Below are 18,138 nucleotides of genomic sequence, written 5' to 3'. Positions count from 1 at the left end.
TTCATTTCATCAAAGATAATTATTTGGCATGTTGCCTTGATTTGACAGTTTACAGCTAAAAGAGATGGAGACAAAGGCAGAGTAGGGGTCTAACTTGGCCAGGAATTCAAACATGGACATTCCGGTTGTGGAGTATGAGTGCATTGTAAAGGGTCTGCTGGATGTATTTGGAACTTCAATATAACTTATCCTTGGCTGTTTTTTTCATTGAAAATAAAGCGATCAGTGATCACCTAGTCATAAATGCTTTAGATTCTGCGTAACACGTCTAAGACTGGAAACTACTATTTGAGGGGAATTCACTTCTGTACATTGAATCTTGTGGTCTTTCAAATTACAATGCAAAAAACCAGCTCACAACTTATGCAAGCCAATATTTTTTAAACTGGTTATTCATATATTCTCGGCAGCAGGAACAAAATCAAAGGCAGTTTTAAGATAATGATTGATACAAATTACACTGGAATTTTCTTTGTTACTGTTAATGTTTGTGTTGCTATGGACCATAGCCACATATATAAGTGCCACATATCCCATATTCAAGATAACACTGAAAAAAAAAAAAGGTCCAGTGACCAGTGTGGATTTGGCAGTCTGGTGATATTAGAATCTGTCACTCACTGTATGTATGAATGGTCCATGCATCAAATGGTAATCATATGTATAATCCCCTGATGCTCCTCCAGGTAGCAGTGGAGTCTCTATTTGGACATTATAGGTCAATGTGGGACCATTGGTCCAATATAATATAATTCATTAATTCATTCTCAACCAGCATCCATAAGCAGGGTGCTGGAGCTGATTCCAGCTTTGTAAAATTTAAGATAAAAACAAAAGGATATTAATACTGGCAGGCCAGTTTTGCAACACAGGTTGTTAGCTGCCACCCAGTGTTCTAGGGGCTCATTTATTGAAGTTTGAAATGCGTCCCATAGAACTTACAGTACCCATCTTAATGAAGGGCAAAGCCAAACTGCTTGGAATAAGGTGGGTGAGTGTTGTTTATAGAAATTTGAAAACACGAAACAGGAATAGAGCATATTGTGCTTTCAGCTTCTGCAGACAATGGTCAATGCCACTAGATGTCATACTTGTCCACCAGGAACTCGAGTGGACACCTCTGGTACTCTGTTGGTATAGGTTTAATAGGACCCAAAAGCACGTGTACACATATGTGCACCAACATACGCTTCTTCGATTCTTCTACGATTCTTCTATGATTCTTCTACGATTCTTGTTTCATTTGAATGATTGTGGATTTTTATATGTGGTAGAGCACAAGCTTTGCATGCACAATGCAAACCAGTCTACCGCTACTGCCAATCCCAAGCATGGATAAATGGGGAGGGTTGTGACAGGAAGGGCATCCGGCATAAAAACTGTAGCCAAATCAAAATGTATTTAAGAATACAATAATGGTATAGGGCTTTTGATACTTCAAACCATATACTGACCCTTGCATAGATGCACAAGTGTCAATCAGATACCCAAGACTTTTTAAATAATGTGTATATAAAAATAGTACTAATCCTTTAAACATTTGTGGCCCTTAGATTAAACCGAGACCTACTTCTACAGCATGGTATGAATTTTAAGACTGAACTCAACCCTGACTAACCTAAGAACGCATAATTTTCTTTCTCTCACTCTCTGAAATGTAGTTAATCTGAAGCCTGCTCCCACAATTATTTTCACTGTACATATTAAATGCTCATCCATCAAACTAATATATACCTGTTAAACTACACTCTGTTAGTGTACATATAGAAATATACCTCCTTCATTGTCCTTGCCATCAGTACAGAGCGTTTCCATGGCAACATGACACCCAGCACCGCGCCATCCTGATTGGCAGATGCAGTGCCAACCACTGGCCTCCAGAGTGCACCGTCCATTGTTGTTGCAGAGTCCTGGACAACCCTCTGGGCACAGGGAAAAAACACACAGGAACGTAAGAGCAATGTCAGTGAGTCAGATGTTGATCAAAAATTAGGTGAAATAAGTTTCAACCATTTTGCATTGTGAAGGTAGGTGATGCACTGGAGCACTGGCAATGACAGTGACCCATATTTTTGAATCAGATTATTTTCATGCCAAAAATGTGAAACAATTAGTATTTCCCTCTCAGTTTAGAAATATTTCTGAAACAACATTGAGACCATCAGTAGACAATTATCCATCTCTTATGTTGAATTTAAGAGAAACAACTTTGTTGTAGTCTAGACATAAAGACGTAATTTGCACTCATCAGATCAAGGTCTGATTGTGAAAAACTTGTGCACTATGACGTCCTTTGATTATTGTTTCCAAGAATTGATTAGGAAAAGATACAAAGCGCAGACATTTTAGTAGCTTAATAACTTTATTATCGTCATTACCATCATGTCTAACAAGTACCTGCAACTGTCTGTTAACCTGTTAACCTCAAGTACTGATAATGTGCATGTCTGCACTTCCTTCCAAAAAGCATTTCATTTGCCAGTGAGCTGTGACTGTGAGGGTTTAAACTGGCATAAAACCAACTATTCATGGAAATTCTAGTTCCCAGTCCCTCAAATAGTTTAATTTCAAAATCCTGTGGTTAACCGGAATATTAAATTTTGCAAGGTCAAACTGCTGTTTCAGATGATCCTGTTTGTTTTTTTGTTTTTTTTTGCGTCCCAAGACCTCTCAAGGAAATGCTCAATACTTGTGTTTGGCATGAGCAAACATTTTTGAGTTTAACCGAATGGGCAGACTTTAGAATCCTGATGAGTTTAAAGTCATATGGCCCTGTGTGATGGACCATTCTCCAACAAATGGGCTGACAGACTGAAAGACAGATTGGTAGACATCAGACAGATCAAATCCATACGTAAGGGACACAGATTGACAGACAGACAACCTTTGGTGTAATGCACTGATGTAGTTTCACATGAACTACAAAATTTTCCTCAAGCCAAAATGGCTACTGTGTTCCATAGGAGTTCAATTGTTAATCGCTTCAAAATAATATCTTTTCTCATGTGTAAACAAAAAAAAATCGTTATGATTGCAAGATATAATAAAGAAAAACAGGGGATACCTACAAACCAAAAAAATTGCAATTAAAAAGGAAAACACCTTATGTTCAGTCCAGGTGAAATCTATCCAGGTCCAAAGGAAATTTAACATCATCATCATAAAAATAGCAACTCTACTGTTTCTTCACATTAGCGAAAAAACAGTCACAGGTTAAAATCCATGTGAAAACACAACAGGTAGGCAGATACACAGTGAACAAAGTAAAGGGAGGACAAGGTGGTGTGGACTGCATGCCCCCAAAGGCTTGTTTGACATTCCTCTCTCATAGAATAGACAGTGATGCTGGCAATCAGATCAACTGATTAATAAACAAGAAGTTTCAGAACCAAGCACAGCCTAGAAAGGCACAAAGGGGGATGAAGGACAGACGGAGCAAGGGAGAAGGGAGATAGAAAAATAACTATAGGATAACTATAGGAGGGAGGGAAACAGGAAGACAGGGGAGCTGGTTAATTTAATCCCCCCCCCCCCCCCCACACACACACACACATATATATATATATTATATATGTATATATATATATATATACATGTAAAGCTTGTGGATGCAAGACAAAACAGGAGTCACACGTGTCATGTGCCTGTATGTGTGTGTGTGTGTGTGTGTGTGTGTGTGTGTGTGTGCAGTTCCATTTTTGTGCGTATGTGCTGGACCTCCACCTGTTCCGTTTATATTTTGTATGTGAGAATCAGAGACTGGGAAAATAATGGATGTAATCAGAAAAACAAAAAATATAAATAACAAGGTGGGACTACAGAAATATGACGAGACAAAAACAGATACGAGGCATTGTTAAAGACTGACAGAAAAAGTGAGAAAAGAGGAAAAGACAGAATAAAAATAAGACCAAAACAAGATGAACTGGTATTAAACATAAATCAATGGAAATAAAGTTGATAGAGCAGAGCATGAAGTAGTTGTATTTTGGGATCTTTATTCAGTCTTTGGCATGAATTACCTTTATATCCTGAGAATAGGAGAGGGCACGGAGGAGAAAGGGAGGAAAATTAGGGAAAAAAGTAAATCGAAACAAAAGCAGCACTGCCAAATATACTCTGTTTAATGGACAGATGAAAGTGGCAGCCAAAGGAAGAGGAGGTCAGAAGGGAAGAGCTGGGATCATGGGAGTACAATGGCATGGAGAGAAACAGCAATAGAGCCTGTCTTCCATCTATATTATATGTATCACAAATTAATTTTTATAAACAACAACATGGGAGACTGGATTTCTCTAACTGAAGATTGTGATTCAGAATAGAGTTGCAGTCAGATAAAAGTTGGAGAAAATTGTGAAAAACTTTCACGATCAAGCAGCAGTTACCAGGGTTGATACTGAAGTTCATGTATTGAGCTACAGCTTCTATAAGGACCACTACACACTTAGAACACAAAAAATTTACAGTGTTCAGCTTTTAAGAGGTGGGCAATAACTATTATTTAAGTGCAAATAGCACGTTTGAGCTGATTATGGGAAGTCAAAAATAATTTGTTGATTGAGTAAAACATTCCTCAGTATCACAATCTGCCACGTTCACTGCTATTTGGTTGTTTAACCTTAATTTCCGGCTTGGTGCAAAATTTCATTTCATTTATCAGGAGGCTGCAAACGTCAGATGTATGTGTAATTAGTGGTCTTTCAGTAATAACAAATACAAATCAGGTCTACCAACTAATATGACTGCAACTGTATTAACACATGGTGTAAAGGAACGTCCTTTATTATCCAAAGTATTGATTCTTTTATTGCCAACGTCTGTGTTACTTCTGAGCTCAGCTGGTTATTGAAAAAATCCCCATGCTATACAGAAGGTGTTTTGAAGTAATTCAATTCAAACTGAAAAAATATTACACAAATGTCTTGACTAAAATAATGCATGGACAATACCTTTACCTCAAAAGCGATCTCTCTGAGTTAGACACACATGCAGGCATATAATTGTGTATGAAGACAATGACAGAGACAAAACAGGAAATGGCTAACTGAACAACTGAGCTTCAAGCAGAGCTTCAAGCAGGATGTTATAGTCAGCATCAAAACCTTTCAGTATCATTCTTGTCAGTGCATATCCTGAGCCATATGTACAGGCTATTATACTGCCAATGTGAAATACTGTATCTCAATATTAACAATATCTACAATAAATAAAAAAAGTAAATTTTTGTGTTTCAAAAGGGTTTTGTACCAGTTTTGGCTAAATTTAATATAGCTCATTTAATTTTATCTACAGCTTGGACAAAGGAAGAGTATGGCAACCAAGAGAAATGCAATCACTACAACATAACAGCATATTCTGGTAAAATATAACAGGCAAGCCCAAAAAAAAAAAAAACAAAAAGAAAACTTAGACCACATGCACAGCATTCGCTCTCTCTCTCTCTCTCTCTATATATATATATATATCTATATATCTATATCTATATATAGATATATAGATATAGATATATATACACACACACGTATATTTTAGGGTAAGCTATTTAGGAGACTACATCTTATTACGCTTATCCGTTTCCGGGTCGTGGGGGTGCTGGAGCCAACCTCAGCCAACATTCCGGGTGAGGGTGGGGTACACCCTGGACAGGTCGCGAGCCCATTGCAGGGCCAACACACAGCCAGACAGAGACCAACAACCACTCACACTCGCACTCAGACCTACGGACGATTTCGAGTCACCAATCAACTGAAACATGAATGTTTGGAGGGTGGTAAGAAACCAGAGCAACCAGAAGAAACTGACGCAAGCATGGGAAGAATTTACAAACTCTGCACAGAAATATATATATATATACACATACATACATACATTCACACATGCACACACAAACCCATATATATAAATCAAACTGTTCCAATCAACTGGCACAGGTAAATAAATAAATAATAAATAAATAAAGCCCTTGTGCATTTGGCCTGGCATCACTAAAATCCACAGTATAAGTGATCCTCATCAAAGCTGGAAAATGGGGATAGAGGGGAAGAAGAAAAAGAACATAACATACTCCAAATGACCTATCACTTATGCAGACACATTTTTGAAAGTATATGAAGAGAAATGCTAAGGATGGGAGGAACAGAAAAAGCCAGTGATGAGAAGAAATAAAATGAGTACAGTACCTTTTACTCTAATATCCGGATTGTGAGCTTTAAGAAGGAAGGAAAAAGAATTAAGATAATAGAGAGTTGAATCCAGGAGAACAGGTGGATGGCGAAAAACCATCTTGTATCACTGCTGGTAGAAGTGATTCACCATACAAACAAAGGGTAAAGAAATCAAAGGTTAAAAGATGCTCAACAGAAGGTAAAAAGGGAAAGAAAGAAAAAGAAAAGATTTGACTCAAACACCTTGAGCATTATGATGTCTTGTGAACTTTTAGGGTCCCAGAGGAGGCCGACTGCCATACTTTTCCTCCAGATAGTGAATTGTTTCAGCTTTCAAGAAAGACCTCAGGATATTATGAAAGCTGGGTGAATTTCTCTCCATGAGTATGGAAACAATCCTACAGAGAGGCCGAATAAGAGCCAGCCTCTAAGAATCCTTCTCCAGCCACAAAATCCATCTAAACAAACAAGCCTTTTGTTTGATTCGCACTCTTAATAGAGTTCTCCTCACCATTCTGTGGTTATGCTCTCTGTATCCTCTTTCATTTTGTGTCACTAGCTGTTTTTTTTAGACATGAGTCCCTCTATGATGGCATTAAGAGCCCTCATTATATTGCCTTCATAATGAACTAAACAGAAGTGGCATAATTCCTCGGCATTCCAGAGTCTGAAGCATGGCAAGTAAGCCAGCAGCAAATGACCTGTCTCCCCTTTTTTAATAGAGGTCAAGTCTGTCAAAACAACAATGCCACACTTCCCATTTTGTTAGTACCTTTTATACAGTGGCAATGTGGAATAAAGTCACAACTTCCCTGCCTTCAAATAGAAGTATGAAAGAAGCATGTGTGTGTATGTGTGTCTAGCAAGTTCATTTGCTTTCTCAGTGATCCTGTAACTGTCTGTCTGACAACTACTAGCTTTTAAGTGGCCTGTTCCACTGTTTGTTTATCACAACACAACAGGATGGGATTTTTCTCAACTCTGTACACTATAGTTACTCAACAATGCCATCTGACTGTCAGCATTGGAGATAGCTGTAACAAAATTGAAATATTTCGTCAGATTTTATTTCAGAAGAAAAAGCAAGAGCTCTTTAACAGCTTGTGTATATGATCATTTTTGACTGAAATTCAACCAACCTTTTTATTTCTCATGAAGTAATTGCTATTGAAAATTTTAAAAAAATTGTTTACATCTTTTTAGAATAAATAAATAAATAGAAACAAAAAAAAAAAAAATAATAACTTCAAATCCTCCACAGTTCCTCTGAGCTCCGTGAAGCGTTTTAACGTCTTTTAGTTCCTTTTAGCTTCTTTGTTTCAGTTTTACTTCCACAACTTTGCTCTCACTCTCATTGTACACTTAAACGATCAGAATTTTATTATTTTCTTTATGAAAACAAGATACATAAATGAGCGAGTAAGACAAAGCTTTTTAGCCTGATACAGCCTATTTGGCCGAAGTCAGGTAACTGATGAGGATTTCCAGGCCAAACTCGACTGATTCAGTGGCAGCTCTGCTTTTTACAAGCTGGATCTCATTTTCATTTGTATTAGTATTAGGACCACTGCAGCTCCAGCTTTATGGGATCACAACAATGACTAAACACAATCACAGACATCCATTAAAAACCATATAGGCTTGTTGTGACAGCAGCTGTATATCCGTGAGGGGTTTCTTCCACTCCCATCAGCATAGAGGCTTTAACCATCTCGCTTCGCTTTTTTCAGATGTCTTGAAGGCTATGTAGCGGTACGATTACAGTTTCACACTCAAAACTCCTGGCATTTCTCTAAAATGTTGAACTAAGTAAGACATGCTGTGTGTGTGTGTGTGTCTGTGATCCACTCACCTATACTGCAGTGCTCCCCTGTCCATCCCTGGTCACACTCACACTTCCCCTCTTTACATACTCCATTCTTGCTGCACATTGGGTGGCATGCCTTTTGGTCACAAACCGTCCCTGTCCAACCCTCCTCGCACCGACACACGCCACTGAAACAAACTCCATGACTTCCACAATCCACTTCACACACCTCTGTGAAGTGAAAATAAATTGATAAATGCATAAATAAAATTATGCTTCCAGATCATTCACTGCTTTGCAGGTCAAAAGTGCATTTTTGCAAATGCTTCTTAAGGCATTTTTTAACATCAGTACACAAACACGAAAATAAATATCATCACATCACAAAGTGTACAACTGCACATATTAACTTAGCCACTGTCACTAATGTGTATGTGAAAATATTTTTCATACTACCTTTCGTACTAAGATTATACTGGTTTTTATGCTAAGGAGACTGTGAAAACATGTCAAGCAGCTGATGTTAAGGAAAATACAAATTTCTATGACTATGACAGGAGGACTTTTGCTTCTGTCAAGCCATCTGTGATTGATCCTAATCAGTGGTGTTGCTTAGGCCTCTCCTTTTCTTTCATCTCCCTTGCTCTTTTTAGCAACAGAAAAGGCGTTTCCATCAAGAAAAAAACTGTTTAAAAAAACCATCAAACAATGTTGCATTGGATCAGAAAATACAAGTCAAGGGTCATTGGTAAATGACTGAAAAACTTTTTTAGTTATGCAGAACTAGAAAATTATGCTATACTTATTTTGGAGGAAATTATTATTATTTCTGACTCTATTCTGTTGGCAATGTTGATATTAACTTATTGCACTGAAAGATTCTATCATTCCAAAACTGAAGTTAACAGCATCTTAAGACATGCAGAGAGATATTATCATCAATCATGGGGAAAACATGAAAAACACAAACAGATTTTTCCAATCAAAAGGTACCATAGGATATGTTTTAACCTTTTTTATTCTGAACTCTTTCAGCAATTGAGTGAGGAGTCATACTTTATAAAAAGGTACTTTTGGGAGAACAGCCATTTTATCCACTGAACAGAACATCAAATATCTGAGCTACTGTCCCCCGTCACGCAGACTGCTGTACTCATGACTGTTTCCATTGTGATGAGGCAGGTTGCCTGTTTGCAGCAACTCCCAACCACAGCTGCAGATCGTCTGATACACTGCAGGTCATCTTAAGCCAATAATAATTCAATCTTGGCTTCTCTTCACTGGCTGTGGGTTAGTTTAAGTATTGATGTAACTGATCACACTGAAATCTTAATGTGCATTATAGCATTGACTTTATATCTCCTCACAAGTTGATGTGTGGGATCCTTAGGCCAAGTTGTTCTGGTCGTTTCAAACGGGGGGGGGGCAAAACTGTTAACTTATTTGTTCTACAATATGACAGTTTTTATTCTTTTAATTTTATGCAGATAACAACAAAGCACAGTACACTTTCCATAAAAATGGGATGATATTAATCATTTCACACACCTAAAGAGCAATCAGGCCCAGTCCAGTTCTGGTCGCACGTGCAAGTGCTCGTCTCTGTGATGTAGGTTCCATGACCTGAACACTGGTCTGGACACATGCCCTTGGTAATCTCACAGCTGACTCCACCCCAGCCAGGCTGACAGTGACACTCACCATGAATACACACCCCATGGGCTGAACAACTGGGGTCTATGCAGTCCACTGGAGATAAAGAGATGGGAGTAAAAACGTTACTACATAAAACATGGGGTGCACACCATACATTGTCCTGTAATGTACTAGGTATATATCCAGTTAATTAAAAAAAATGTCTCTGAATCTATAATTAAAATATACAATGATTAAAACCAAAAGGTAAAATGTCTCCCTTTTCTCCCTTTAAGTGGCAGCCAAAAGCTTGATGTCACTTTTACCAAAAAAATGTATGCATATCTCTAAAATGCATAGAGGAAAAGTGTCAACACTGAAGCAAAACTCTTGGGATGCTAACATCACTTGCTACAACCTCTCTATGTGATTTTCACTATTCTCTTCTCCTTCATTTTCATTAAGCTTATTTTTGGACTTGTTTATATCTACACAGTCTACCTGAAAGGGCCCACTTGTGTCAGTAATATACGGCCTTAATTATTTATTCCTCATAAAGCATATGAACCTGTGTATTTCTTTGATTTTTATTCTCTGAAAATCTACATGCCATCTTTGTCTTTGTCAGCAAAGAGACTGCATTAGTGTGACTTTGAACTGAAATAATCTGAAACTAATCTAGTAAGTACTACTTTTACAAACTAACTGCTAGCAGCATCACCTTTGGGATGAATTTGGTCTTCACTGAAGCTGTAAATGCATTTAATTACAATTAAACTTTTCACCTTACAATGTTTATAATATTTATCTACATTAACAGCGTAGTGGTTAGTGCTGTTGTCCCGCAATAAGAAGATTGTGAGTTTGGTTCCTGGCTTGGATCCTTTCTGTGCAGAGTTTACATGTTCTCCCTGTGTCTGCGTGGGTTTCCTCCCACCATCCAAAGACATGCATGTCTAAGTTAACTGGTGACTCTAAAGTGTGAGTGGTTGTTCATCTCCGTTTGTCTTTGTGTTTTGGCCCTGTGATGGACTGGCGACCTGGACCTGTCCAGTGTACCCTGCTTCTCGCCTGGAATGTTGGCTGGGACTGGCTCCAGCAGCCCCGCAACCCGGAAACGGAAAAGCGGTTGAGGATGGATGGATGGATGAATGATATCTACATTAACACTGACATTTACTAAGTGTCCTTTCAGATCCCCAAGAGTAATAATATGCATGATGAAAATGTTAACTTTGCAACTGATTGAGAATTATGCTCCAAATTTATCCAGTTGCATAGAAGTTTTTGTTTAAAAAATAAATGTCATGGGTAGCCATAAATGTGCACTCAATCCATTATTTTTGATGACACTTAAATTATGTGCTGACATCTTCACCAAATTACAATGTTTCAATGACATGAAATTATGCAAATCTTATTTCTATTATGCAGTGTTAAATGTATGATTACTAAACCTTTCCTTGGAGAATTAACTCTTACCTTCCTCACAATTATCGCCTTTATAACCAGTATTGCAGATACAGGCACCCATAATACAGATGCCGTGCCCTCCACAGTGGATATCGATGCATTGATTGGCTGGCACGTCGCATTCAGTGCCTTTCCATCCGCTATAGCATTGACAGCGTCCCCGGGAGTACTGCCCATTCCCGCTGCACAACACTGGACAGGCAGCTGGATCACATAGTTGCAGGAAAATTGATGTATTAAACATTACAGGCTAGATAGATTGGCAGACGCTTGAACCCCAAAGCTGTCCATAAATTCTGCAATGTCTGCAGCATGTAAACACCAAATTAACCATAAAATAGATTTTCTATCTCATGGTTTTCTGCTACCAAAACATACAGTTTACACCCATTCTCATGTAGTGAAGAATTTGACGGGAAGTTAATAAAAGGTATAAAGAGTATTTTGGTGTAACCAGAGCATGAATCGTTATGGTATGACAAGAATATGACCTTTGGCCTCCAAATTCTAATCAGTTCAACCTTTATTCAAACAGAATTTTTATGCCTGCTGAAATAAAAATAGGCATTCTTCCTATACTGTATTCACACTTGTGTGTGTGAGTTCACAGTAACCTTGACTTTGCAATTTGAATAATGCGTTTAGTTCATGCAAGTCCTAGAAAACTGGTGAGAGGCTGTGTCTGTTCCTGAAAACTCCATCCACCTCCATTAAAATGGAACGGATGGACAGGGTTCTCAAAAACATAATGCCTTTGGTCACTGCAGCTGCTGCATAATTTCACTTGGGGAACATGATAAATTTAGCAAATGAAAGTCCATGTATATGAATGACAAATGTTTCCATTATGCCCTGGATGTAGTAATTTGTCACAGTATTATTAAACTTTCAATCGTCATATGGCCATTTCCCAAGTTATATGTCGGATGCCCGTTAGGGGGCCCAAAGGGACAATTTATGGTCTTGTAAAAAAAATTCCTAAGTTCCTGCCCACTCTGACTAGACTAGGAAGTCATATGTATTCATAGTTGTTTTATACTGTCACATTGCAAACCACCTCTGGTTTCAAAACAGTTCTGTGAGAGATACAGATAATATAACAAGAGCAAAATCATTCATCACACAGTTAAACTTCAGGTTCAGCTTTTTGCTGTACAGATTTTAAAAGAAATGTAATGAATTCATTGGTTAAAAATTACATAAAAAATATAAGTTGAGAAAATCAGTATGGTGTTAAGATTGAGACAAATCTCATTTTGCATTTCTATTTGATGAAGCCTGTGGAAGAGAGCTTTTCACTAATGACAACTATATTCTAGACATCAATTTCTCTTCTAATGAAAGGTCTTTAAATAGTTAATGCTACTTTTTGTTACGTTTCCTATGTTATGTCTGAGTGTAGACTCTGTCAATAAGCATTTTGCCTGAACAGATGTCAATATATTTCTTTGAAATGAGGAGTAGGGAAGTGGCAAGACCACAGACTAGAACAGTGGCACTATCAGAATGAACAGGTCATACTCACTGCTGGGATAACAAGCTCCCGACAATTACTGTCTCTCTGTGGGTGGGAGAGTATGTAGTGTGTGCGTGTGTGTGTGTGTGTATTTTTACCTCGAGAGCAGTCTGGTCCCAGAAATCCTGGGAAACAGTGGCATATTCCTGAGAGACAATCACCGTTTCCATGACAATTCTGAGGACATTCCATAATCGAATCTGATTATGAGGGAGAGAGACAGAGAGGAGGAGAGATTTCAGCTACTACACTATTAAAAACATCAATTACATCCGTGCATGATTAAAAAATATATTCCTTAATAATGAATTAGACATGTGGATGCATAAAACTTAAATGTCCCTCTGCTAAAAACCACAATTACCCTCATTTTCCGAAATTATCCAAACTGCTGCATGTTCTTTTAGTAATTTTAATTTAATTATTTTATGATTTTATAACTTTCATTTTATGCATGTCCTTTCATTACATTTTATTGTTTCAGCACTGTTCTTACTTTTCTCTGTATGTTCTCTATATGTACGTAAAACACATTGAATAGCTTTTGAGCACACTATATAAATAAACTTGCCCTGCCTTGCCATGCCATATTCTCAAAGCTGACAACTATCCAGACAATGAGGAACTATCCTCTTTAAAGGGAAAAAAAGAACCAAGCTCAGTGTTTTCAGGAAGAACTCAATTTAAAGCTTGTGAATCTGTAAGAGAGGAGAAGCTGGTGGCCAACCTATGATTTTTTCGTTACTATTTCTTCACTTCAGTTTTTCCATATACACCCTGAAAACCTCACCGATATTTTGTGGGGGGGTTTTAGACCAAAGCTTGAAATATCCTAATCTGACTGGTCGATTCCACACCATGACAGTCTCACTTTTCTATCTATTTACTTTAGCAGGAGATATGCAATGAAATTAACACTATTCATTGTTATCGTTCTCCTTTTTAAGCAAGACATTGTCATCATCTGTACACAGATGATGACAGACATTTAAGGACTAGCCAGAGTCCTTTCAGTATGACTGAACACTGAAAGGAGCACTCTGACCTCCATTAAATTCAAGAACTATTCTAGAGGCACTCTACAGAACCCACGTCTTGCTGTGTTAAAGCTAAAATTAGCAAAGGTTTTCTGTTATCATCCATCCATCTTCAATCGTTTTTCCAGCTTTTCCGTTTCCGGGTCACGGGGCTGCGGGAGCCAAACACAGCCAATATTCCAGGCAAGAAGCGGGGGGACACTGGACAGGTCCACGTCACCAGTCCATCACAGGCCCAACACACAAAGCCACACAGACACGGGCAGAACATGCAAACTCTGCACAGAAAGGACCCAGGCTGGGAACCAAACACGCCAACTTCTTATTGTGGGGCGATCATGCTAACCACTATGCCTCTGTGCTGGTCTTTCAGTTATCAGCCAGGCTAAAAATCATTCCCCTGGTCCATGTGAATCAGCCCAATGTCTCTAGAATAGTCAAATTTAAGTGGCATCATCACATATCAGCCTGCAAGCTCACAGTATATTGGTCATTATAAACATAGAATTCATCATATCTCCAGGACGTTGAACAATATTTAGTAGTCTGTCCAGATCAGAGAGACCAGTCTCCAGTTTTGTATTTCCTACAGGTGACCAGTGAAAAACCACTGTAGTCATTTGGATGAGTTCATTCTACAGTAAATCTGTATAACAACTGCCAGCAAATTTTCTAATTTTAAGACAATCATATCGTAGAGTCTATTCTGGCTTTAGTAAAATAAACAAGAGAGGAACAAATACAAACAAACAAACTAAACAAAACAAAAAAAAACAGCACATCAATCTGCATGTTGTGGAAATGCAACCCCATCAGAACTGTATTCATTCAAAGCAATGATCCACCGGTTGGCCAGTGCTGATACAGTAAAATTGAGGGAGTATGAAAGCCCTCTATCTCCTAAAGAATCTGCAGATTTGCAGTTCCAAGACTTAAATCGTTTGATCCCTAACAGATCAGGTTATGTCTAGTGATATTATGAGTGAACCACTCACAGAACTGTTTCATTTGTGATTACCATAAATCCAATTACTGTTGGACAGTTAGATTTACACTTTCAAGTAAACCCACAGTATTCAAATATGAAAATATGAAAAATAAAGCCTTGACATACAACAAGGCTGCATTAAAATGCCCATAAACTGTTTCCAAAAGTAACCAAAAAAGCCCACTAGGTTAATGTGACGGCTGTTAAAAAGCTCAGATAGCGCCTGCACAAATAGTGGTTCTGTACTGAAGCTCATCTGGCTCCAAGACGCTAACAGCAGATCTTTTAAGTCCTGTAGGTTGTGAGATGGGGCTTCCACGGATCAGACCTGTTTGTCCAGTATATTGCCCCCATCCTACTGAAAGATACCACTGCTATTAAGGAATACAGTCTACATGAAGGGGTGTTCGCGTACTGTACCAAACCTTCGGTAGGTAGTACTTGTCAATCCAAAAGAACATTGTTCCAAACAGCATACCTGCTTCTGCTAGCTAGTCTACATCAGTCTCTGCTTTATCTCTTTGTGATATTGACGGTCTATTGTCATGGTTGAGGAAAAGATAGCAATTAAGATTAATTTGAGTTTTGATTTAACTCATCTAATGTTAGACATCTTTTATTAATGTTTATCAAATATATTTGTAGATTATTCATCTTGTCTTACAATTAAGTGCCAATTAATAATTAATTGAGCAAAAAGAAAAATCACCACATATTGAATTAGTGGCAGGTATAAGTGGCAGGAATTATGGCAGGTTTAACGGATGGGGTCACATTAATTTATTGAATTCTGTGTTTGTGCTGACACATACATTACAATCACCAGTAATTCCAAGACATGCAGCACTGTTTGTTGTTTGTTGAGAGATGTAAGGCTGCATCTCACCTATGATGATGGTATTGTAAGAGACTTGTTCTGTGTTGCGTCCGTCGTTGTAAAATGCCACATGCCAAATTCCTGTGTCAAGATACTGAATGAACCCAGCCTCGTGCACATTCACTGAGCGTGCATATCGGGCTCCAGGTTCCTCCTTGTGTTCAAAAGCCACGTGGGAATATCCTGTGTCCATGTCACTCAGTGCTCGTTTGTCTTTGGAAATGAGACGACTGCCATCCAGTAGCTCCACAAAGTCATACTGAAAGACAAAAATATACAAAAAAGCAGGTATCATTAAATATATTTTAATTATAAAAACCAAAAGCAACAAAGTCAACCTGGATAAGAACTTCTGGTTAGTATGGCGTAAAGAATGACAGTAACAAATTCCCGAGATTCTTTCACAGCATTTCATAGTTTATTTAACTGGATGATTGGTTGTGATAGATATGTTTCACCTTGTGCTGCAGCATCCAGTTCAGACCCGGAGAGTGTTGATACAGATATGTTGCTGAAATTGCATGACTTGACATGGGCTATGACTCTGACATAATTTCCTGCTTAACAGTCATCAGTCTGAAAGGGCTTTTGGTTAGATCAACTCAATTTGGTGTCTGTTGGTGTGACTTATTTGACCTGTACGAATAAATTACACATGTACACAGTTCCAAAAGCACACCCATGCATATGGTTTTGCGACTAACCTGTGTATGTGAGGGGGGAAGTCCTTTGCGTCCATACACACCAACAAGAGCGTCCTTTTGGACGGAGATGTTAAATTTCAAGAATTGCGGCTGGTCAATATATAGCTGGGACCTCCAAAACGCTCCTAGAAAAAAGAGCAACCACAAATATCTGCATACCCTTCTTGCTCAGAATTTTCCGCCAAAGATTTTAAACTCTATTTAATTTCCTTTATAATATTCAGTCTTCAGTCTTTTATGTGTATGAGTGGTTCTTACCCGGTGGGACATCTTGTATGGCTCGCCTCCCTACATCCACCTCCCCTGTGTCTATGGTGTTGTTCTCTAGAGGAAACATTTTACCTGCAGAGAGAGGAAGAGATGACAAGAGATTCAAGGAAATGCAAGTTAATCTGTTTTGCTTCATTCATTCATCTTCTAGAGCTTGCCATGTCAGTTACGCTTCATGATCTGTTTAATAAAAAATAAATATTGTCATTGCAAGAGACAGCACCCAGTTTCCACACGTTATTCAAATTCTCTGTTGCATAGAGAAACATCTACATTGTATCTTAGTTCAAACCTAAGCACGACTTAGGGTTACTAATTATAAACTAATTATAAACTAAACTAATTATAAATTAATTTCAATGCCAAAAGAGGCTGCAATTTATGAAGACATTTCTGCAAATGTATTTAATTCAAAGGCAAAAATCTCTCTTGAATTCAAAACTGTGGTGCCTTCTCCTTGCTTTAATTATCAGTGACATTGTATAATTGAAAAAATCTGGGGTTCCACAGTTCACACTGTGCATCAGCAGAAATCAGGCTTGCACACTTGGGCACTTTCACTCAATTTCACTCAATCATTTGCAATAGTGCTCGAGGTCTGTCAAGTGGCAGAGGGAACATACGTGAACAGCCCATTTCAAATATGTGTGTCATATTTATAGCTGCCTCGAAGTGTTGCTCAGTGTTAAATATATTTATAGGAGCTGCAACATATAGCATAAGTCTTAAAGCTCTTTCTACAAGTTTTATTGGCTTGTGGTAGAACTCTTTATCTGGCCACATCTAGCCAAATGACCAGACTGAACTGACTAATTTGGAGCATTATTCATCTCTTGATAAAGTTTAAGTTTATGAACCACAGCATGGTTATTAAGTACAGAAACAGGTGAAGATTTATGGAAGCAGTCCAAATACTTTGTGAACAGAAGAATATGTATATGGATTTTCATCTTCTTTTGGCATACTTCCTACACTACTTCCCAAACATTTTTTTTGCCACCATTAAATCTTTTTTACTTCTCTTTACTGCAGTTGATAGAGGAAGAAATAAGGCGATATTGAGGTGATGGATGAATGATGGATGATGAATCGGCAGACAAAACCGCGACACACAATCAGTAACGATGTATGGATGTATGAATGCATAGATGCAAGAAACTTTTTTTGGAACAGGAACAAGTCTTAAGGTAATTGAATGTAGTCAGTCAACTTCTGTTCCCAGTTTAGCAGCTGCCCATCAAATCCAACATTCCTGCCCGAGAAGTTGTGTGTGGCAATGGAAAAGAAAAGCATATAGTGAAAAAATAATAATTGTAGTGATTTGAAACCATTGATGACTACAAACAAAGAAAGAAAGAGATACGAGAAATAGACACAGGAAGGTTGGGTAGAAGGAACAGAAAAACTCAGTGAAATAAATGTTTATGTTGGAACTCACCGTTTTCGGTGGACACCATAAAGGTGTTGGGGGTAGTATCTCTTCCTCCTCCTCCATTTTCAAATGCTCCATATCCCTCACTCTCCTGAAGCTGCCAGTTTAGACCAAACAGGTGCATAGCTATAGAAGGGGGGGTTAGGGTTAGGGGTCAAAAAGCAAGACAGAAACGGTGAGATTAACACAGTTTACAATAAGATAAAAAGGAAAAAAGTAGTATAAAGGGATTTTG

The 18,138-nt window shown here is 38.1% G+C and overlaps 1 protein-coding gene across 7 annotated transcripts in view; it reads right to left on the bottom strand.

The window, feature by feature from the left end:
• tenm3 (teneurin transmembrane protein 3) overlaps positions 1-18,138 on the bottom strand; it is a 174,891-nt gene that overhangs the window by 51,923 nt on the left and 104,830 nt on the right. For all 7 annotated transcript variants that reach the window (XM_029513007.1, XM_029512999.1, XM_029513050.1 and 4 more), the window contains 9 exons: positions 17,910-18,029; positions 16,460-16,543; positions 16,202-16,326; positions 15,507-15,756; positions 12,694-12,795; positions 11,089-11,283; positions 9,520-9,720; positions 8,017-8,202; positions 1,776-1,922 (listed from right to left, as the gene is read on the bottom strand). In XM_029513007.1, the coding sequence (XP_029368867.1) occupies positions 1,776-1,922; positions 8,017-8,202; positions 9,520-9,720; positions 11,089-11,283; positions 12,694-12,795; positions 15,507-15,756; positions 16,202-16,326; positions 16,460-16,543; positions 17,910-18,029 (1,410 nt within the window). The remainder of the gene's footprint in view (positions 1-1,775; positions 1,923-8,016; positions 8,203-9,519; positions 9,721-11,088; positions 11,284-12,693; positions 12,796-15,506; positions 15,757-16,201; positions 16,327-16,459; positions 16,544-17,909; positions 18,030-18,138) is intronic.

This window comes from Echeneis naucrates, chromosome 1 (assembly GCF_900963305.1).
Source record: "Echeneis naucrates chromosome 1, fEcheNa1.1, whole genome shotgun sequence".
In the NCBI taxonomy this organism is placed as follows: Eukaryota; Metazoa; Chordata; class Actinopteri; order Carangiformes; family Echeneidae; genus Echeneis; species Echeneis naucrates.
The sequence above is the reverse complement of the archived record's forward strand: the minus strand, read 5'-3'. Positions and strand labels throughout refer to the sequence as shown.